The sequence below is a fragment of the Typopeltis vanoorti genome, chromosome 5 (genome assembly GCF_054136105.1).
Source record: "Typopeltis vanoorti isolate ZY-2024b chromosome 5, IOZ_Tvanoo_1.0, whole genome shotgun sequence".
NCBI lineage: Eukaryota > Metazoa > Arthropoda > Arachnida > Uropygi > Thelyphonidae > Typopeltis > Typopeltis vanoorti.
This window is the reverse complement of record NC_143553.1, coordinates 30,741,502-30,765,937: the sequence shown is the minus strand read 5'-3', so window position 1 is coordinate 30,765,937 and position 24,436 is coordinate 30,741,502. Positions and strand designations below refer to the sequence as shown.

Below are 24,436 nucleotides of genomic sequence, written 5' to 3'. Positions count from 1 at the left end.
CGTGACCTATTCTGATCATTTTAAGTTATTTCATCATGGTATGCTGCGAGAATGATAATCCGTTTTATTTTTGACAGCTTTACGAAGTCAGTAGATTATTTTTAAAGAGAGACTTTGTAGGTCTTCTTAGAAGACCTACAAATTTTCTTAGAAAGTTCTTATAAGTAGCTTTAGTAGCATATAAAGCAATACACGCCTTACTTAAATTAAGGGGATATTAAATCCCACATAGTTTTAAAACCGAATAAGAAACTCAAAGATCGGAATCAGAGAGTTTCTTGCCGAATATAGTAAACTATAAAGTATCGGCGACACTAGCGTTAGCCAATGCAAGTGATCCTAGTACGTAGTACAATACCGGGCAACTCGTTGCAAAGGTGGGGGAAGTTCAGATCGCTATTCTTAGGTATTTTCCATAATGTAAAAACACATTTCCTAGGAAATGTATGCTGTTATTACATTATGGAGGGAGGTCACTACCCAGACCGGTTTCAGCCTTTTTTGAGGCTTCATCAGTGAGTAGCTTGACCTAATACCAAAGTGTATAGCGAAAAGAACTTAAGTACTTTGCGAACGAGTTTTCCAAACAGGTGCAACCATTAAGTTACTTAAGTATAAAGAGCTAATAAGCTTCATTTCGGCAATGAAAACATTACTAAAATTAAGGGGATATTAAATCCCACATAATTTTAAAACCGAATAAGAAACTCAAAGATCGGAATCAGAGAGTTTCTTGCCGAATATAGTAAACTATAAAGTATCGGCGACACTAGTGTTAGCCAATGCAAGTGATCCTAGTACGTAGTACAATACCGGGCAACTATTTAAGTAATGTTTTCATTGCCGAAATGAAGTTTATTAGCTCTTTATACTTAAATACGCCTTTTTTTATTATTTAAATTATACTACTTTTATTTAAAGTGGTTTGAAATATTATAGCAAAATATTCTTACATTTTTTCTTTATTATATGAGATACAAATTTTGTACTTCTCTTATTCGAGTGCATCATCCCCAGTTTGCAGATCTGAATTATTTTTATAGAAAAAAAAATAGTACTGGCAGTAACTTAACTTATAAATTTTGCAAAAATGGAATCAGTTCCGACACACTGAGAGCACCCCGATCCCCAGAAGGAACAGGAGTTGTCCTGTTATCACCTCTTGTTCCCGTTTGATATACGCTGTTAGTAATTTCCAAACAGCTAAACACACACATTACAAAAATAATAATAAAGCTATATACAGAAATAGGTTCTATTCAAAAACTACTTACACTTTGATATATTATTACATACAAACTTTCTTCTTACGCGTTACCATATTGCAAAATATAGAACTGAAATAAAATGATCATGGTATTTTTCATTTATATTTCATGGTTGGCGTTCGTTTTGCGATTAACTAAAAACATGCAGGCTGCAAACCAGAAGCGTAGCTAAGTATTTAGGATGCTGCACAACCTCCCGTTCCTTTCTTACAAGTTCCAAAAAGTATATTATTGTTTTATCAGAGCAGAAAATATGAAAAACTCAGGAATGCACTGTTCCTTCAGCATTCGCCTAAAAATATATTCTGGCTACATCTCTGATGAAAACAATAATACCGGAACAATATAAAACTGGTGCTGTACAAATCTCACCTACATCTATGCCTCATTTCTGATTAAGCAAGTCAGCTTTATAAAAAGTTTGAAAATAAAAGGAGGGTGCGCAGATCAATCTAATTTATCCACGGTGAGTATCCCTGTGTTAATAGATGTAAAAATACTTCGGACTGGCACCTTGGTCAGGTTGGATATTGATCCCATTAAATATTCGAGTTAAAAAAAATATTGCCTGAACAATAGCCTTTTGCAGAACCCGTAATGTACTTCAATGTGATTTTATTGGTAGTCACGTGGTTCAGTTCATTAAATCTGTTGGCTTGGATTAGAGAATGGATTAGTAACCAGGATTATCAGTGCTATCCTCTGCTTCCATGCTCGCTATACGAGGATCATTATACATTCCTAGACTATTTTTAGCTTATCCAAATTGGATTAATGTGTGTTTAGCAAAAAATAAATAAATGCATTGGTTGTTTGTTTTATTTTTGGAGTAATTCAGAGGTAGTTTGGTAGATAAAAAGTATCAGTAAAAAACAAAGCTGTTGTAATATAAATTCTATAAATAAATAACGTTTTAGATGCAATTATTATCATAATAGGTAAATTGCCAAGATTCCCCACTAATAATCCTTAATTTTTTTTTTATTTTTAATATCGCCATATTTTGATTTCATGATCCCACTTTCGCATTTTTCAAAGTACAATGTGCATTTCAGTTAAATTATACGACAGTGCACGAATATTTTCACCTAAGCATCGATAATATTATTCGTAATAGAATTAAAAAAAAAAAAAGGAATAGTCATCTTTGACTGCCACCAAGCGAATGGATCCCTCATATTCACTGCAGGAACAGCTCCTTGCATTCCCAAATAAATAAAAGATTGAGTACTTATGTAATAAAAAAGTGAGAAGATTAAAACAAAACAAATATTTTGGTAGTGGTTAGAACTAGATAAGCTCAAATCGTTTTCTAAATTATAAGAAGCAGAGAGCATCACTCAATCCGTCTGAATTATATGTCTACACCATACGCTACCATATATTGTCTAATATATAATAGTAGTGTACAGTATACCTATAAAGTGTGTACACATAAATAACCTACATGCTTCATACCAGACTCGCTATAAGGAATGTGAATATGTTTGATATAATTTATATTTTATGTGCAGAATCATTTAAAGCATCTCTAGCTGTTGTGTCATCCTGAATATGTCAAGAATTATGAGTACTTAGAAAAGTTCAGGAGTGACTCGAAACTGAACTCGCATTACCGCTTGGACTTCTCGTACTGTTGGTTCAGTGATTTCTTTCGCCTTACATGTTGTGCGTGTTTTAAATACATGCGCGCACATACACACACCTACCACTTGGTATCCTTGCAGCTGTATCTTCGCCTACAGTTTTCACAACAAAGGAAGATCTCTCTTTAAAAAGTTACTGACGAGGTCTGTATAAAATATTGAAATTTGAGAAAATTATTTAGTGTTTCATGATTGCTTTCCGTCTCATAAAAACTACGCCGATGTTAAATACTTTGCTTCTGGAAAGGATTCTCAGTGAATTCCAAGACCAAGGCGATTAGCGAGCTTGGTCGCTATACAAAAATGGCAGGCGACGGACAGCTAGTTGGAGAAGAAGACAAACGATTTGGCGAAAACCGCCCAGATTCTTGAGCAATTGTAAAGTTGAAGACATTGTGTTGAGCCCCACAAGACGGCGTAGCTGTTCCATCATGGGGAGAAGCTGCCATAATGGCAAGGAGCGGAGAGCGAGGAGACGGACTAGATTTGCAAGTTTTCTTCACTACTGGAGAAAACACTTGAGATTCGAAGGCCAAAAGCTGCTCCATGAAGTTAAAGTTGGGAGAGATGATTCGTCGCCTCGATTTCACATACTCGTAAGCCTCTTCCATACGGAGATGTTTGGTTGCCATGAGGTACGCCATGCAGATGGTTGCCGAACGACTAATTCCAGCGTGGCAGTGAACCAGAACCTTACCATTTTCATCTTTTATTTGTTCTGAAAATAAAATAAAATAGTGTAATCGTTATAAAGAAGACGCTACTTAGGGTTAATGTAATTAAAATGAATGAACATTTAACTCGATACGAATATTATAAAATTTGCATTCATCACTTAAGCTGTCAACTCCATTATACTGCAATATTTTGCAGTACAATGAATTCTATTAGCATTACAAGTGTTAAGTCTCTGCCAGAGATTGAACTTACAAAAAACGAACTGATTTTGGTTTGACCGCCTTTAGCAACATGCCAGCAATTCATGGTAAAAAAGAATGCTCATAGAGGATTTAAAACAAATAAGGAAATATTGTATTGTACAAAACCATAAAACCTAATACCTTTCATTTTATAAAGCGACACCATTCGCGATTACAAAAAGCGAAATATTAAAATGATCCAATTGGAACCAAATTGAAATGACTCCAAATTTTAATAGGGATTAGAAATACTAGATTTTTATTAAATTATATTCAAAATGTTTTGGTAATAAAAATGGTACCTTTTGAAATTAGAGCCTCTGTAGATCAGTCAGTATAGACGAAACCCATTGTTCGGAAAGACCTGGGTTCGATTCCCGTCAGTTGAGTGAGGAACCTTTATCTGGTCTCTTTCGACTAAAGGTGAGTTAGCCAGTCTCATACGGAGGCAGGGGTTTTTTCGCTCGGAAATCCCAGTTTCTCGGGTTTTCTTCCTCCAGAAGAGGCAAACCTTTCCCCATGTCTGTTTACACATGGATTAGTCATTAATACGTCCAAGCCATATGCCGGTCCCGAGCCCGGATAAAATTGGAGGGTTGCGGAAAGCAATGGTGAACTACCCTGCAAAAATCTCACCAGGAATATTTTGTGGGCAATGCCTATAAAGTTACCTACGGTCGGAAACGACTGAAAGGGAAAACCAGGTACTTTGAAATTAAAACTGAACTACTTGCTGCCCTCATTGGTCGATTGGTTAGCGTATCTACTCTCTGTGAGAGACCACCACCCCGTTTATTTATTGGAGACTGAACTGCTAAGTGGGTTGCAAGAGTTCCACGTTTGGTTTCTAGAGCAGTCACTCGATTAGGTAAAAATAAATAAAAATACAAACATTAACATAAATTTAATGAAATTTTATAACTTAGCCCACCCACGGTACGAATGTACTATAGTAGGTTTACAGTCTGTCATAGGTGAGAGTCACCTTAAAAAAAAAAAAGTTTGGCATATTCCTAGCGCATATTCTGAATACCACGATTAAATTCCAGCCAGCCAGCCAGCGCGAAGTTATTGAAATATAATTTCACTACCTTTTTTTTTTTTTTCACCCTGAAAGTAGTCTAATTTGACCGAAAATTGAACTGTGTAGACAAATTTGTAAGGATGCCAAATCCTAAATTTCAATGTCGCGACTCCTGGAATAACCCGAGTAAGGAAGAAGAGACGCAAAACTAATCTGATGGGGGGCTTCCACCTTTGCGTCAAGCACCGAATTGAGAGAAATGTTTCTAATATTGGACACATATATACAAAGCACGCACAGTTACATGCATCTGCAAAATATATATTCAGGTATTTAAGATTTTAAATTAATTTAAATTCCATAATTATTCCGTATTTATGAAAAGTATAGCAAAATCATTCTTCTTCGTAATAAAGCAAATCTTACATTAATTAATGCGATATGGAAAGTTTATTTTCTCATAGTCCTATCAAGAGAACTAGCGAAGAAATTTTTGCGCGATACCGTTCAGTTATCTTGCCCTTTGCTTCTCTTATCCGCCTTAGGGCGCTGTTCTATTTTATGCTGAAATGCCAACTGTATCATTAACGAAAGAGTTTCCTAAGCGAGCTCTGTTAAAGTAGTCGTTGCTAACGAACTGAACGGTCTACAGAGCAGAGTTCCTACCAATACAGTTGTACGAACACTTTGGCAGAGATTCAATCAATGAGTGGAACCAACCACTCGCATGACCTCTTCGGTAGATATTGACTTTGTTATTAATAACTGAACGAGAGAAAAAAAAAGTTTAAGGAGTTTTTGAAGCATAGCGGGACGCCATCTTACTGCTTCCAAGAAGGCTTCAGACCTTTCTGGGGTTGTGAATAAACGGAAAAAAGAAATTAGATGTGAATTTTTAAGCATGCAAGCGAGTACTTTTTTTTGCATAAACACAGTTTTTATTTGAATAAGAATGCGAGATGCTCCGTGAAACGCATGTGATGAAATAACAAGAGTACAGAGTATTCTATAACAAAGACCAGTTTTGTTAGTTTTCATGGGGGGAAAGAAAAATATATTAAAACCTTCTGCAAAAATATTTTTTTCGAGTACTTGATTTTTATCGGAGAGTTGTTTTCTTATATTCAGTATTTTTTAAACTCAAGATTCAGTTTGATGTTAATAACTTTGATCAGATTTAAAACCTCTTCCACCGCGACTTGGCATTTCTTTCGCTGAATCTGAAATCTTTCATTTGAATTTATACATTTTTATTTTCATTTATTTCATTTTTATTTGCTTTGCGTCTGTTTAGTCTTAATTTTATTTATCACAATAGTTTTTTTTTTTAATTTAAAATGAATGCTCGTGATCCTAGCAATCACAAGAGATGTTTTTATTACATTAGTGATTTTGATTCCCACGAGTTTCCATTCATCAGCATTGTAACTGATTGAACAATTTTTGTTTTGCTAAGATTGTCATAATTAAATTCTCAAGTAGCTCTCTCTCGTCTATTTAGCATTGAGATAAGCTACAGAAATCCCCTAAATAGCTACCATTTATAGAAGTAGCTAGTGAGATAATTTATCTTCCCCAATGATAAAAACGATGCCATTTCCTTCACCACTTCAAGCAATGCCTTAAGAATTTTCTTAAGTATTCTGCAATTGAGTAGGTTCTTCGTTTAGTAGCAAAAACTTTCCTTCCACTTTCTTCTGTTCTGAGCCTTCTTTTTCAAGGTTGTGTATCTGTCTCCATTCAGTATGTCATCTAGCATTGTTTTCCTCAACCTTCCTTTAGGTCTTTTTCCTTCGATGGCATCTCTGATTATTCCAGGATATGCCCAATCCAATTTCTCGTTCTTTTTATCCTTTTTAACAAATTCCTTTCTTCCTCTACTCTTTTTAAGACCTCTTCATTATTTTATTTTTTCCATCCTTCTCTAAATCCACATCTCGAAGCTTTCCAAAATTTTAATTTCTTTCCCCCTCAATGTCCAGGTTTCAGTTGCATATAAGACAACGCTCCACACATAACATCTTATTAGTCTTTTCTTTAAATTTTTATCCATTTTACTAATGAATAAATTCCATTTTCTATTAAAGGCCTCTCTTCCCATCGATATTCTTGCTTTTATGTCACTTGTACATCTTCCATCGCTGCTAATCACTTCCTAGATATTTAAATATCCTTACTTGATTCATTTTTCTCCATTTATTCTTACACCCATAGCTGTCTCTTTCCTTGTTATTTTCATTACTTTTATGTTGATTTTCATTCCATAGTTGATACGGGATTCCAGTAATCTGTTCAGTAGATGTTGTAATCCTTCCTCAGTGTTTGATAATAATGCCTTTTCACCTGCGTATCGTATTGCAAATATCTGTCTACATCCTATCTTTATTCCTTCTTCTGCATTTTGCAGTGCTTCTTTTAACATTGCTTCGGAATACATATCGAACAAAATGGGTAACAAAGAACAGCCTTGTCTTATTCTTCGTCCAATGTTACCTGGTTCTGTTGTACCAGTGGTGCACCCAGGGAGGGGGAGGCAAAGTGCCCCCCCCCCCAAAAAAAAAGAAAGGAAAAAGGGGAAAAAAAAACACTAGAAAATTTTCCAAAAATCTTTTCCTAATTAAAATTCATTTTTTTTATTTATATTGTGTCGTGTCTTCTATTTGTATACTACTTATGAATTAGCGGTCACATAAGGTGGGAATACCGTATAGCTCTCGGGAATCACGGCTGCTATGAACGCAAGGCGAACGAAGTAGTGCCGGGCGGACCGATCGCTACTTCGTTTGCGAGCCGGGCCAGAGGAGATCACGGGTATTATGCATTGGCGATCATTGCAGATGCTTAGTCATAAGTCGTATGATGCGTAGTATGTATTCTCAAATCATCTCAACTCTCCACCCCCCCCCTCCAAGATTAAATCCTACTACATGTTGTACCATATATATCTCTTACCATAGCAGTTTGTCCCATATATAGTGAAATAATTAATCTTCTATCTTTCCGATCTATACCAATCTTTTCCACCATCTTATCCCATTTTACAAAGTTAAAAGCTTTTTCAAAATCTATATAACAGATATTAACTTGTTTATTCACTTCCAAACTTCTTTCACTTACTATTCTTAACAGTCCAATCGCATCTCTTGTTCCCCTATCCTTCCTGGAACTAAACTGATTTTCTCCAAGAAATCCCTCCACCTTAGATGCAATTCTCCGTGTTAGGATTCTCATAAGTATTTTTGCTGTATGGGAAATGAGGTTTATTGTTCTAAAATCCTTTGCATTTCACTGCATTACTTTTCTTATTAATATTAAGAAAAGTAATATTACGAATATTTGCCTTAAGAATATTAAGCAGTTTTATAACTGAAATTAGACTGTTACTGTTCGTTGTACAGGTCACCTCTAGAACCGATTTGGGAAGTAATATTTGATGAGAAGAAAGGAAACACGAATTACTATAGTTTAAACATAATGTCTGACAAGAGACGAGACGACGTAGATAAAATGAAGAGATTATAGCGTGTATTATTATTCTAGAGTGTCGCTATTGCCCGTATAGACCGAGGAGGGCAATATGGAAAAATTTAATTATCCATATTCGTCTTAGTCTTCGTTAAAATTTCGAGTAAAAATTTCATATATACATACGATGTTTAGTTCCAGTAACAGATCTTAGATGGCAGCAGTTTCACTATGTTTATCGTATAGTGTATACCATTGCCTTTACGCTTTATACATATACACTCACAATTCCACATTGGTTGCCGTTATAATTTCAAAAATATTAAAAAATCAATTAAAAATGTAATTATAATCGGCATTTTATTACCTGTTAATGCTAACTCCTCAATGTTTCTTGAAGTAAACATGGCTATATTAAACAACGTTAATTTGCAGTTCCTTGGAGCCAATATTTTCAACAAAAATGCAAATAAAAACTTAAGCAGAGAGAGAGAGAGAGAGAAAGACAGAGAGAGAGAAAAGCTCTCTAAATATTATAAGAGGCATTTATTTTAATAAGTTTTCGTAATTTAGCATACTTGAGTAGCAGCAAAAAAACAGATGTTTTGTAAATGTTTGGATTTCATGAGTGTTAATACGTTTATTTCCTTCTTGTTAAGTCTGTCCAGTATATCATCATAAAAATACTTGAATGAGTAGATTTTAGTGATTCTTTTTTCACTTTCGATCATGCCTCATACACGTGCTGTCGACTCCAGTGTTCTCCTTTTAATTGCCATTATCTTCAAATATTTGAATAAAACTCGCAGCGTTCGAAATATGAAAGTCGCGTAAACTTTTATACAAAATTTGCACACACTGTTGTGTGCAAATTTTGTATAAAACTTCTTCGGACTGGCGTGTTTTTAACCTGCTGGGCGTGTGTGTGTGGGGGGGGGGGGGGTTGATAAAGATGAATATGTTGAGAAATGATACACTTGTGTAGTGCATTCGTCTTGTGGTGATGTTAATGAACGCTGCACATGGTTTCCTGCAAAACTTCACACCGTTTATGCCAGAAAGAATTCCTTGTAGGTATAAACTGAATGAGTGATATTTTTCAGTGAGAATGTGAATATTTACATCATAAATTAACTGGATATGGGAAGTGATGAATGCGACGTATGAAAAGCGATGAGGAATAAAAGTGTATCAATGCTTGATGATTTTTCTGGGAAACTTCAATTGCAGTTCCTTAGAACCAATATTTTCTGTCTCTGTCAAGATTCAAACCATTAAAACAAGGCAGATAACAGCAGTAACTGATTGAAGCCTATCCGTTCAGTGCCACTTCTTTGGTGGCAGAGCGTGCAGTGTTGCACGCTCTACCACCAGTTTTCCAACAGTTACTTATAATCGAGCGAAAGCAGGGAAGTCGAAGTAATCTTCTATTGGGTCGCTCATGCGTACAGGTTGCGCAGGACACCTCCGTGTAATTGCTAACGAAAGAAAAGACAAGGACGAAATGAAAATAAAAGTAGATGTGATCTGAAGAGAGAGAGGAAGATTGGATGTGTGCGTACGTACTTACATCGATAAGCAGTTTCTTTCCTAGTGCATATTATGTGCCCCGTGGACTAGTCCTTTCTCTATTAACTAACTCTGCTCCTTATCTGTCTTTCTCCCAGCAAAAGAAAAAGGAAATCCTTTCTTTAAAATACGTCCTCTTCCGTTTTAACATTTCTTTCTCTAGAAGCGGGATTACTCAAGAAAATTAAAAACTAAACAGGGAACAGTATTGTTGTGTACATGAAAATTAAAAAGATAATAAGCATATGGATCAGTCTCAGTTAGAAAAGAGAATATAAAGAAATGTAAATGAACAAAAAGTAGGTAGGCATACTAACAGCCCATCTCACAATAAGAATCGGCACTCTACAAATAACTGTTTCACTCAAACGCCACTGTTTTTCCATTGAATAGATTCAGCTACACATGGTAGCTGAATCTACCTTTCTCACACTGCTACACATACAGTAGTAGTAGCAGTGTGAGAAAGGCACACAGACAATACAGCAGTCATTAATAGCTTGGAAATCGTCTGAACAGTCCCAAAAGATTGTATAGTCGTAATATTTGATACGTTTGAAATTATCTATTATTTTACGGGTGTGGTTACTAAGAAATCTTCAAATCGGTAATGAGCTGCAACTGATTTCCTCTTGCTACTTATTGTCAATTTTCTCAAAAGGAAGGTTAGGTGTTACTAAGAAAATATCCAGGCAAAGACGAACAGAATACTTGGCTCTGTTGCGTTGCAATCCTATAAGTTCAAGTTACTTATAGAAATATTGAAACATTCACATAAGAAAAAAAAAATCTCATCAAGGTGATTTTTGGATGTGTCAAATGGAATTTTGAGAGCTCATTCGTATTATCGAAAGTGCCACATCTCATCACTAGTCAAGGATACGCGGGAGGGTGTGGAACTTGTATCGAGATGCTGCATCTAGTACATGAAATGCAGCTCGCTCATTGAGGAAGCAAAGGAAGGAATAGTTACCTGCTGTGTCATCCTTCAGTAAAACATGAACCACTCACAAAAATTACAGAATAAGATCATCGTTCTGTGATATTTCCATCAACAGTTTGTAATTGATGTTTAATATTTAAAACTTCTTCATATGCATTAAACGTGTTTGCAGCAATATATATGAAAGAAAGGTGTTGTGTGATTGGGTTAAAATACTGCAAAACATAACACAGTTGCCAGGACTAAAACCCTGCCTCGTCACTCCGTCCTTTCGATTCGGTACACCTTGGACTCATTCCGCTAGCTCTTTCGATTACAGCTGAAATCGGTGTTGTCGTCGTCCATGATGTATGCAGGAAGTACATTTCTAGCTTGCAGTTGAAAAGAAGTGCATTTTTATACTCACACAAAACACAAACAAATGGCCCATGGCAACGACTTCACAAATATTCGTTACTTCTGTAGTCTTTGGAAGAAATGCGTGAAACCGACCTGTAACAGTCATGCATATTCTTTGTATAGTATGGGACACGGCGAAATATTTAATTCAGAATAGAATGCATAGATACAGAGCCGGTGCTAGGGTCTTTACCGCCCGCATGCAATTTCTATCTAAGCGCCCCTGTAACAATCCGGGCGTGTGTGGTTATTTTATGATAATAAAACATTAATTATTTGAAATTTCTTAAATAAATTTTGACAGAACAGCCACACGTTGGTTCGCTAAATGTAACGAACCGGGGGTGTTAATTAGGCAGGATAATCGTTAAAAACTCGAATATTCAAAAAATTCTCAAAAGTTCAAGCAAATTTTGATAAAGCCACTTCACTTTAATCGTTGAATATAATGATACAGGGATTATAGCCTTCTCACCGATACGAATCGCTAACAAAATTAAAATGAATTTTAATTAAAGTTAAAATTTATTTGAACTAAAGTTTAAAAAATTCTTGCAATTTACAAGTTACTAAAATTTTTACAAGTTACTTGTAAAACATTTTTAATAAGTTTTATAAGTGAAACTAGCTTTTAGGAAAATAAAAGAAACTCACGATAGATGAGAAAATAAGAAAAGAATTCAGAAATAATTAGAACATTTAATATAATTATTCAAAAAATAACATCTTTACAGAATAACAGAAAATAAATTAAATTACATAAATATGCTTGAAATTTTTTAAATTAAAATTTTAGGGTTTTTGATTTCATATTCACAAAATTAGAAATAATGGTCTTAACGTCTAATTCCGCACATATATCATTTTCAATAGCTATTAACGCCAAGCCTTTTTTGTGACATACTTGTTCTTAAGAAGGTTTTAATCAATTTCAACTTGGAAAAGGAACGTTCACCTCTCGTTACACTAACAGTTAAGGTTAATAGTATTCTTAAAGCAATTGAAAAGTTAGGGAAAGATAAATTATTGGACACAATAAAATTAAGAATATCGAAAGCGTTTTGAATATTTAAATCATCCTTCCGAAAAATATCCCGGAAAGCACATAACTCGTCATATAGTTCTACTGTATTTACATCTTTATTGTCGACGTCCTTTCAATCCGTTTTTCAATCTACACAAGAAATTGAAATTATCATATTATGTTTTTAGTTGTTCAAAACGTTCTATTAACGAACACATTGCAACGTCTAGAAGTATATAAAACACATTCACTCTAAATTTATCTTCTGGCGATTGTGGCGTTTCGTCATGATGCGCGTAGTCAAATTGTCGGGTCTTCTTTCGTCGTCGAACTTCCGTACACCACTTTTAAATTCTTGTTCTCCATCCACCTCTTCACTCAGTTCTTTTGCCGTTTTTAGAACTGTTTTAAAATTTGTATCTGATCGATACTCTTGTAAGAATATTTTTAAGTTTTCGATAGATTCTAAAGCAAGTGTAATGTTCATATTTTTGTCTTGAAGCATTTTACTTACAGGGTTTATTCTGTTAAGTAAATCATGCCAAGTTATAAGAGAGCAAATAAATTTGTAGTCCTTTATTTTAGCACATAATGTTTCTGCTTCATGCTGAGTTTCTTTATTAAGATTTTCATTATTTAAAATTTCAAAAAGTGCATCGTAAATTTCTCCTAACTGATATCTTAGAGGGCGGATTGCATTAATTTTACTTTCCCATCGCGTTTCTGATGGCTGTTTCAATGTTAAATGTTTTATGAACTTTAAAAGGATTGCCCAACGTTTGTAAGAGAATGAAAAAGAATTGTATATTTCTTGAATAATTGCAAAGAAACTAATTGTATCTGCATTCACTTTGGCTGCATCGTTAATGATTAAATTTAGAGTATGAGCAGCATATGGCACCTAAAAAGCTCGAGGATTTTTGTTCAAAAGCAAATTTTGGAGCCCATATTTTTTCCCTTTCATATTTGCCCCCATTGTCATACCCTTGACCTCGAATGTCTTCAATGGGAATGTTCCGTTTTTTCCAGTTGTTCCATTATTGTTGCACATAAACCACGTCCTGTGGAATCTGATATATCTGCAAAACCTAAAACGTTTTCCCTGATCTTGACAATTCCATTGTCACAGGAAACAAAGCGAATAATAATGGTCATTTGTTCTGTTTTACTTACATCAGGTGTGCAGTCTAAAATTATGGAATAATATCTAGATTTTCGAATTGATAATAAAATTGTATCCCTGATTGCGTTACTTAAAGTTTTCAATATTTCATTTTGACTTTCTTTACTCAAATAGTGTACCCTATTGTTTCGTTGTAGGGCCCTTTCAACATGATTTTCCATAACGGGATCAAACTTCCCAAACAGTTCGACTGATTTTAAAAAATTTCCGTTATTCCTTTCATATAATTTATCAGATGATCCGCGAAAAGCTAAATTTTGGCTGCCAACGAATTTTATAATTTCAATCAAGCGTTCTGAAACACTCGTCCAATGTTTCTTTTCCATTTCATACATGCTTTGAGTCTGACAATCAATAATAGTTTTGTTTTTTAAATTTTTATCAAGTTCTTTCTATTTTAAGAAATTTTTCATGCGAGTTAAACTAGTTCTTTGATTCAGTAGGTGCGAAAAGTTTGCAACAAAATTAAAAAACAGAATTTTAAGTTTCGGAATAAATGAGCCATGTTCTTGGCACGAGCTCCCCATTTTCTATTTTTCTATTATAATACGTGTCGCCAAATTTACGACCATATGTATCGCTGGGATATATTATATTTTACTTTTGAACAGGCCCCATTTCAATTAAAACAACTCTTAATTTTTCATCAATATTTCCCCATTCACCTGGATCTTCTAAATTTACAGAGACTAACAATGTGTTAGTTTCGTGGTCAACTACAACTAAATCTTCTCCTAACTGTTTTTCACTTAAATCATGCGTCTTGTTATCTTGTTCAATAGTAGCCATAGTACTTTCATGAAAACTGGATGATGTGCACGGTTCTTCAACTCTGATTTCTGATGTATCGAGTTGGTTACAATCTGCATCAGAATATTTCAATATTTTAACAAATTTATTAAGAGCCTCAGTTTGTGTCTTAATATCTGCTTCTTTTGCAGCATGACGTGCACCGGATAACGTTTTTTAAATTTTTGATTTCATTTCTATTTTATACCCACAAGAAATTATTACACAACACGACACAGAGACGAAATAATAGTCCGCACTGTCAGTAGCCTACCGATATGAGTACCATATCACTGGTTAACTAGCAACAAATGTTTTTGTACGAAAATTCGTTTCTGCGCATAAAAACCGTTCACCGTTTCACTTTAGATAGACTGCAGTAGACAACATTCTGCAAGCAAGCATTTAGCCCTCTCGCTGCAAAATTATAAACAGCCGGCTGACTAAAGAGGTGGCAATATACAATTTTTTTTTAATTTTTATTCGGTGTATCCGGCCTTATTTATTTTAATATTGATCATTCTAAGAATTTTTTGTTTTTATGATAAAAATTTTGTTTCTTAAAAATGAAAAAATGAACTTATGAACCGTGCCCCGGTGGCGGCGCCCCCTTCGTAGCGGCACCCGCATGCTCTGCATGCCCACTTCCGCCAGTCCTGCATAGATATATAAGTAATCTCTCTCTCTCTCTGCCTGCTGAGTCGATTAATTTATGGAAACAGATCAAGCAATAATAATCACACAAAGAGGAAACCAATACGCATAAATGTAGTAGGACTGGAATTATTAAATTTAACATCTTGTGAAGACCACGTGGCATTATTTTTAAGTGCTGTGCTATTAGGATGGTTTGTATGTAGATGAAAAATCGTGTTTCGAAAGAGGAAACCTCTGTGACTTCTATCTACGATTACGAAACGTATCAGTCTCACTTTAGTAAAGATATAAAACCCTGGAAGAAATATTCGTAATGAAGTTTCAGTCAAGAATGTGTCCGCCAGCTCATGAAACCCAATTCATTGCATCAATCTATCTTTAATAAGAATTTTAATGACAGTTTCCGAGAGATCTCAGTTTTAAGACTCGAAGTCATCAAAAAACATTCACATAATAATTTTTAATACAACTTCTAAAATATTTATGTATTGTATAAAATATTGCATAAGGGATTTATAAGGGAAAGCGATGAACATGAAGCTCATTGCTTTCAATAATAAATTCCTACGAATATTCAGTAATAAATAATTGTTTTTGATATGATTTCCATCTGAGATTCAGTATGTGATTAAACGAAGTGTCAGTGAAAACGAGAAAGCGAAAATCATTCCTCATCCAGTAAGGCAACCTAAATATGAACTTTCACCGGATCTCAAAAACTAACCTGGAAACAGAATTCTTTTTCATTTTGAATCTTTTTGATTTTGGTTACTTTTTTAATGCATTTCTGCATATCAATCAAAGGATAGAAATCGTATTTTACAAGGATGGAAGGAAACGAATGTTTCCCAATTACATGGATTAATCCTATCTTTTCCGAGCATTCTCTCATTTTTCAACAAGGATGACTCCATCATTCTCCGGACGCTTTTTCCATCGTTGAGTGAGATGGATGCCGATCCAGAAAACATCCTCAAAGTTGGAGCTCTTCGCAAACAGTTTGTGAATCAGTTTCTCGACGCAACAAAATGACGTCCTCGGACTGCTCGGCTAATCAGGTGGTGGTTAGGGACTTCCAGATCCGGACTGCAGGGGGATTAGAGAAGATCAGTCCAGCAATATCTTGCAGTTGCATTCTTTCTGCTTCAAGATCAGACGTTATCATAAATAAAAGGGCTTCTTGCTTCTTGTGAGCAGAAAAAACTCTCCAGATGCGTTTTTTTTTCTTTTCAATTTCTTCAATGTCTTCGCTTGCAGTACTGAACTGAATTGCCCAGAAGCAAGACTCCATATTGTTCCAGAACAGGGACGCCATGATTTGCTCATGGAATGCATATCGTCCGTGACAGGAACTCTCCCCCCATTCTCGTTGTGCTGTTGACTTGCTTTATGTGTGTGTGTGTGTGTGTGTGTGTGTGTGTGTGTGTGTGTGTGTGTGTGTGTGTATATATATATATATATATATATATATATATATATATATATATATATATATGACAGAATGATCATTGACTCGGTTAACATACATAGTTTTATGAAAAAAATTGAATGACTAGAACCGAGATTTAATATAAACACACTACTAGTTTCGGCCTGTAACAGCCTTCTTCAGGTGACATTATAAAAGAAAAACCACTAAACATTGAGGGTTAAAAGACTATGAACAACATAGACAGTCTTTATACATAATTAACATGAAAACGTTGTGGTTGTATTTGAAGCTGTTCTTTCGTTTGTTGCATTGTTGGGAGAGTGCGTGCTTGCTGCATCACGTGAACGCCAGTACATGATTACAGCTGAATGACTATCTGGGAGGTTGTAACTTAAGTTGTTATTTAGATGAACAGGATTGAAGATGATTTCTCTCGATTCCACAATTTTTCTTTCTATTTCGTCACTGCAACGGAAGATGTTTGTAGATTTTTCCAGCAGACTTTGTGACTTTGGTTATCATCATTAGGATTAGCCGAGAAGAGGATATGACTTGATAATGCACTTGCTCGCTGTCTCTTGTAAGTAATGTCTCTCATGTGTTCTTCCATACGCATTTCGACAGATTTGTCTGTCTGCCCGAAATAAGGAATATCGCAGTCACATAATATTTTATATACGCCAGGCTATTTGAGTTGATGATGACAAGGTTTTGGGTGGCTAATTAAGGAACGGATCTTTGGAAGTGGAGTGAACAAGGTTCTCATATTGTATTTTTTTAGAACTTTTGCTAATTTATGTGAAACAGTACTTATGTAAGGAATAGATATATTGCTTTTGAATCTATTTGTTTCTTCTGAGTGATGTCTGGGAGGATTAAGAAGGAATTTGTTAATGACTTCTTAATCCTCATATATATATATATATATATGAGGATTAAGAAGCATATATATTAAGAAGCATATATAAGAAACATATATATATATATATATATATATATATATATATATATATATCTTCCTTTATTTTAACACCTAAAGTTTGGAAACGTTATGTGGATGATGTCTTCATTGTTTGGAGCCATGGACATGAATCCCTTATGGTTTTCCTCGAACATCTCAATAGCCGACATCAAAGTATTAAGTTTACTGCTGAGTTTGAAACGGATAATTCCTTGCCTTTTCTTGATGTCAAACTGACTCGCTCTTCTGGTAAACTAAAAATATCGATATATAGAAAACCCACACATACCAACAGATATCTGCACAGTCAGTCCCATCATTTCCCTCCTCATAAGCTTGGAATAATTTCCACCTTGGGACATAGAGCCCGTTCACTTCTTGATGATCCAAATGAACTGCTTACAGAAATAAACCATCTGAAAACTTCTTTCGAAGTTAATGGATATTCCAAGAAAATCATTAACAAATTCCTTCTTAATCCTCCCAGACATCACTCAGAAGAAACAAATAGATTCAAAAGCAGTATATCTATTCCTTACATAAGTACTGTTTCACATAAATTAGCAAAAGTTCTAAAAAAATACAATATCAGAACCTTGTTCACTCCACTTCCAAAGATCCGTTCCTTAATTAGCCACCCAAAACCTTGTCATCATCAACTCAAATACCCTGGCGTATATAAAATATTATGTGACTGCGATATTCCTTATTTCGGGCAGACAGACAAATCTGTCGAAATGCGTATGGAAGAACACATGAGAGACATTACTTACAAGAGACAGCGAGCAAGTGCATTATCAAGTCATATCCTCTTCTCGGCTAATCCTAATGATGATAACCAAAGTCACAAAGTCTGCTGGGAAAAATCTACAAACATCTTCCGTTGCAGTGACGAAATAGAGAGAAAAATTGTGGAATCGAGAGAAATCATCTTCAATCCTGTTCATCTAAATGAACAGTTCAATCCTGTTCATCTAAGTGAACGGGCTCTATGTCCCAACTTAAGCTACAACCTCCCAGATAGTCATTCAGCTGTAATCATGTACTGGCGTTCACGTGATGCATCAAGCACGCACTCTCCCAACAATGCAACAAATGAAAGAACAGCTTCAAATACAACCACAACGTTTTCATGCTAATTATGTATAAAGACTGTCTATGTTGTTCATAGTCTTTTAACCCTCAATATTTAGTGTTTTTTCTTTTATAATGTCACCTGAAGAAGACTGTTACAGGCCGAAACTAGTAGTGTGTTTATATTAAAACCTTTTTAATTAAATCTCGGTTCTAGTCATTCAATTTTTTTCATAAAAAAAAAAAAATATATATATATTATATATATATATATATATATATATATATATATATATTTTTTTTTTTTTTTTTCTGTTTCTTCTACCCACAAAAGGTTATTTGCAAACTTATAGCACATTTCGTACCGTGGGTGGGCTAAAGATTTTTTTTATTCTATTCTTTTTATTAATTTTTATAACTTTTTTGTACTTTTTATTTATTTTTAACCTCGTTAACCCTGTTCTAGAGACCAAACATGGAAGTTTTTCAAGCCATTTCAGACCTCCAATAAGCGGGGCAGTGGTGTCACACCAGGCGATGAAATTCGTCTCCCATCCAAAGACAATCACAAACATCCATGCCTGTGCTGCCATCGAACTCGGCCTGTTGGCTGGAGAGTGGGTACGCCAACCACTCGGCAGGTTTTGTGTTTGCCTTTTTTATCATTTTCAGACAACCCGCCATGCGCATGCTTGTTTGTAGAGGAGGGGGGGGGTATTAGTGATGGTCATCACCGCTGGCTTTCCGATGCCAACTGCTTTCACCATTCTGGAGTCGTAATGTGACGATCGTCGTCGATCGGCACATTACTGCTAATCTTGTCCATTGCCACTGCAGTTACTGACCGGCCGCTAAGAGGTCGGTCTCTGATCGCACTTACACTGTGCGGAGCGTATCTGAACCAGCGTCTCACTGTGGTTAAGGGCAACCGCATTGTTTTCATACACGGTTTTCATTCGAGTATGAATTTCCATCGGACTTGCATGAAACAGCCAGAAATTGACATTCAATGACAGGTGCCATTTTTGAACTACGTGTATACTGCAACACGTGATCGATCACAGCGCCACTCATTGTGGTGGAACTACAGACTACTACGCTCAATGACGGGCGAAGCTTTTTATCGCGCTGAAATAAAAAAGAAAAACAAATAAGACGTTACTTCAGATTATTTTGGTTCTAACTCTTCTTAAATGATGTTAGGACACATCAAGACAAGGTTTGTGGCATTTCATTTAAACACGAGATTCTTTAAGAGCGCGTTGTCAGTAGAGGCGCATCCTTGATTGGTCGATCTACTTTGAATCTTAGTTCACGTGAAATCGAAAGTCTCTTCCCAGAGAGATATCGCTTCATTTATTTCACAAGATTTAAATATCGCGAGGTTTGAATCTCGTCAGAGAGGAATTAAGAAGGAATTCAAACTGGGCAATATGATCGGGTCTCAATCTCGTCGTGACAGGAATCTTCATGAGGACATGTCAACCGAATCAGTTCGCCATTCTGTCTCATACAGAGACAGCGCTCTTCCTTCTGGAAAGAAAGACATTTCTTTTCGAAATACAAGCAAACTGTTTACATGCGTAGATTTCCGTTATTTAGAAATAATAGAGTTCCATTATTTTCCTTCGGATTTGTCTTTGAGTTCCCGCATTGTATAATGTGGCCGTTATCGATGATGATGATTTTAAGTGACAACAAATCCTAAATAGACAGCCAATGGTCATCACAAATGAAATTTCAATTTTTCGAATACCAATTCTTTCCTTTCCTATTTTTAATCATACTGCTTTACTACGACTGATAAATTGTAGATTGTCACGTTTTTTTTTTGAACGGCTAAAATATTGCCAATTGAATAAATTCATATGGAATAAGAGAGAAATTAGTTAGAACACTAAATTAGCTGTATACAAGACAGTGTTCAAACCAGTTTTAACTTATGGATCTGAGAGCTGGGTCAGAAGTAAAACACTTGACCAAAGACTAGAGACTGCGGATATGAGAGTCCTGAGAAAGATTAGAGGCGTGAACAGATGGCATCAATGGCAATATCATATTAAAAACGAGGATATTAGGAAAGAACTTGACATTGTCAGCATCCAGGAATGCGTTAGCAGATCTAATCTCAGGTGGTATGGTCACTTAAACAGAATGGCCGAGGAAAGATTAGCAAAACAAGTGTTCTCTGCCAGGTTGGCAGGAAAACGACCCAGAGGAAGACCAAGATATAGGTGGATTGATACGGTACAAAGTGCCTTAGACGATAGAAATATAAGATCTGATAATGTTGGAGTCTTGACAAGTAACAGACAGATTTGGAGGAAAATTGTAGATAGGAAGTTAGTAATGATGTAATTTTTTTTCATGTATTACTATCATATCCTGTACACCCCTTGAGGGTACATGGCAGGAATTTGATGATGATGATAAAATATTGCGAACCGATCTCCGATCAGTCAGGATACTGGTAATTAAAAAAAAAAAAAAAAATCCGAGTATAATGTTAGCGTACCCCCTCAGAACGTACTTCAAGTGCACTGTTACGCTATCCCCAAAGTGGCGACGAACTAACAAATCAGCTAATAGTAGCACGTGACGGGTAAATGCAACAGACCAAAACACGTGCTCGTTTTCGCCTAAATTTCTACTTTGTTTTAGGGTGAAGTAACAAACCTACTAACCTCATGCAGGATGTCACAATTTCTCGTGCGAGTTTCTCATCCGTATATTGTCCCGCACGTAACAAACGCTGTCATGACACCGCCTTCCGGGATGTCCAGCCTTTTCACTACCCACTAAATCCACGAATGACGCAAAGCCACAGATTATGCATGTCGGACTGCGGTTCTGTCAGTTTCTCTGTGGAAACAACAAAACGGATCCGAATGTCACGAGGTCTGCGTATGATTGAAGAGCCGAAAGAATGGCCATCCGCATGTGCACTTCCTCTCGCAAATACACGCCGCGACACTGTCGACTCCCCTTATTTTTATTACATCTCATATTTCCCGGCAGGGGACTTTAAAGTTCATGGACAGGCACCGGAAGAGCGATTGAGAGAGAGTAGAAATGAAGCGAAGGGGGATGAATGATTTCGCCTTTCACAATCCGATTGTCTCTAACGAGTTCATAAAACAGTCAATGGCAACTTCATCTGTTATCTGTCTGTTCAGCAACTAGAATGAAATATCGTACGAGATTTCCGATGACGTAAACGAGTTTGAAGTTCGAATAGGAAACGGTTTTAAAATTTTCGAATAAATTTATCTCACAGGAAGCTTATTTCGAATAATAAGCACCAACACACAAATGAGCTCATTCATTTAAATCGTCTTACGTTCCATTTCCTGCTAATGGTTGAGAAGTTAGTGGATCAATGCGAGTTGTGCACAAACAGAAAGCAGTTTCGAACTGTCCGTGAAAAGAGTGATGAAATCAGTGCGGAGTGAATGCAACATACGTGAATTCATCATACGTAAAAACACGCGGTATTTGTGCATGAGAATTCAGACAGGGATAACTAGAATACAGTACGGTGTTCAGCACTTCCTCAAGTGATCTTTTCCTGATTCATTGAATTACTCTTTGAGAACAAGCTCAGCAGTGAAGTTCAAAGTATGAATGCCACGCAATCCATACTGCTGCATTCTCATGAATTTCCTACACGGTTAAGCTGTTGTCGACTGTCTTGCCACTATCGCATTCTTGCCTCTGATTTTCGGTGTTTGCTCTTAGCCGGTGTCCGATGTTTGCATTTTTCTCCATTAAAGCGAAGTTATCTGCAAATTTACCACGTGCTCCATCGTTATTAACACTTTCATTGCCAAGCTGAAAATTGGAATTTCGTGTGGTGGCCAAATTTTTTTTACTTTTTTATTTAGTTAGCGACGTGCACGCGATAACGCGTGATCGACCGTTTGGTGAGAACTCGCATCGCGTGATATCGTCCATTGCCAAGCTGAAAATTGGAATTTCGTGTGGTGGCCAACTTTTTTTATTTTTTTTATTTAGTTGACGTCCACGCGATAACACGTAATCGGCCGTTTGGTGAGAACTCGCATCGCGCGATATCGCGTGATTGGCAATGAACGTGTTAACTGCTTCGCTAGCTTTCATGGTTAGTAAGAGCTTCATCGGTTACTATATTCACTTTGGTACATTCGCTCTCTCATCAGTTTTTTTATTTTTTATCGTAACTGCACCAGATCCGTGTTTTTTCTGCAGAATGAGTTTTAGAAAGCATTTGCAAGCAGTAATGCATTCTTTTATGTCTCCCAACTACGAAAGGTTACAAATCATAATAGCACATTAATACCACGTGCAGACTAAAGATTTATTAGTATTTGCATTTACTTTTCTACTTTACCTGGTACGGAAACCCTGCTCAAGAGACCAAACGTAGAGTTTTTCAAGCCACTTCAGGAGGAGATGGTCTCACACCGGGAGATGAAATTCATCTTCGACCCAAAGCCAAGTCACAAACATGTATGCCGAAGGTGGGATGTTGCTTGTTGGATGGAGAACGGTTAGTTAACTCTTCGGCTAGCATGGTTTGCTGGTGTTGCCGAAGAATTCTGTGTCGATATGTCTCTTTCTAAACTAAATTCGGCAAAGACACAAATTTTAAAACTCGAGCATAAATTGGGAGAATTTCTGTTCGGACAATGCCTAAGATAATATTTGTTAGCATATTAAAGTCATTTCTCAATTCACGTTGTGGATTCATTTCTGAAAAGCCCCGCTCAGTTTAAACCAACAACTGATTTCCATAAATAAAGAAGAGTTTCGTGTACGAATCTCAAAGGACTGCACATATTTATTCATTTCGCAAGCTTTGCTTACTTTATTTTAAGGATCAGTTTTACTTTCAAAGAATTAGTTTTGTTTCGTGTTTTATAGTTCTGTTAAGCATAAGGAGAAAAAACTAATAAGGAAGATTTCTATTCGTCAAACTGATGCTTCTGTGGATTTGACTCCTCATCTCCATCTGATGAGGAATGTTGCGCTGGCCCGAAGCAGGAGCTTCAGCGATCTCGATGGTATGGAGGACACGTAGCAGTGTGCTGCTTTTCCATCGTTTTAAAGAATTTTGTTATTTCATTTGATAAATATTAACAGCATCGAGAGCGAAATTTAATGCAAGATAAACGGGACTGACACAAAGGGCCGATTCCGGTGTATCGAAATTTACTCAGACCGTCCTGTGCGCACTGCTTTTATTGTTTTTAATGCCACTCATCATCATTCCTTAACACTGGTGGGTGCAAATTAATTTCTGTGCAGATTTCAGTTCAGTGGCGTAGCTAGAGTTGTTGCCGCCCCTCTCAATACACACCAAAAATATTACAAAGTCAAAATGACGTATAGGGAAATAATTAAAACACTATGTTTATTTTTGAAGTAAAACTTTAATTCCAACATTCTAAAATTGTTATTTTTCTTGCTTTTCTGTTAGCAAAATCATCGATGACATTGGTGAAGTCTATTTCATAGTAATGTAGATAATTCTTAATCAATTTTATTTAGAAAAACTCCTCTCACAACTAGCAACACTTACAGCAATTGTGAGGAAATTTCGCAGTAGGATTACAATATTTGGGAATGAGTTCTCGCGACTGTATTTTAGAATTAACTGCAAAAGTTCAAAAAGGTTCAAAGTGTCGCCCGAGCGGACTGCCCCCCCTCCGCACCCCCTAGCTACGCCACTGTTTCAGTTCGAACTATTTCTGCCATCTATGAATAAATGCACGAAACAGAACATTCAGGAAGGTCATTCTACTGCTTGAAACCATGTTTCACTCAGTTATGTAACTTGATGGTACTGTCTGTCCTATGAATACGAGGACACCGGATGTATTTGGAAACAGGAAATCAGAATAGCAAAAACAAAGCAGCGGAATACCAATGACAGCAGCACTTAAACAACAGTCGGTCGCCTAGAAGAGGAGAAAATTCAGCAACTTTATCTTAATATAGAAAGCATGTTACCCAAGAAAGAACTCACAAAGAGTGCTTCTGACAAGAGCCTCTCCTTACGGTAATCAAGTGAAGTGGAGAGATCCTCATATAATGAAATTGG

At 36.1% G+C, this 24,436-nt stretch overlaps 2 protein-coding genes across 2 annotated transcripts in view; one reads left to right on the top strand and one right to left on the bottom strand.

Moving 5' to 3' along the window:
* Positions 1-2,820, top strand: part of LOC150106288 (cilia- and flagella-associated protein 58-like) — a 49,294-nt gene extending 46,474 nt beyond the window's left edge. The window contains exon 9 of the mRNA XM_090392970.1: positions 2,783-2,820. Coding sequence (XP_090249096.1) covers positions 2,783-2,820 — 38 coding nt within the window. The remainder of the gene's footprint in view (positions 1-2,782) is intronic.
* Positions 2,821-3,114: 294 nt separating this feature from the next.
* LOC150106287 (dual specificity protein phosphatase 1-like) overlaps positions 3,115-24,436 on the bottom strand; it is a 66,336-nt gene continuing 45,014 nt past the window's right edge. Inside the window, exon 3 of the mRNA XM_090392305.1 lies at positions 3,115-3,632. Within this exon, the coding sequence (XP_090248431.1) occupies positions 3,208-3,632 (425 nt within the window). The 3' untranslated portion in view covers positions 3,115-3,207. The remainder of the gene's footprint in view (positions 3,633-24,436) is intronic.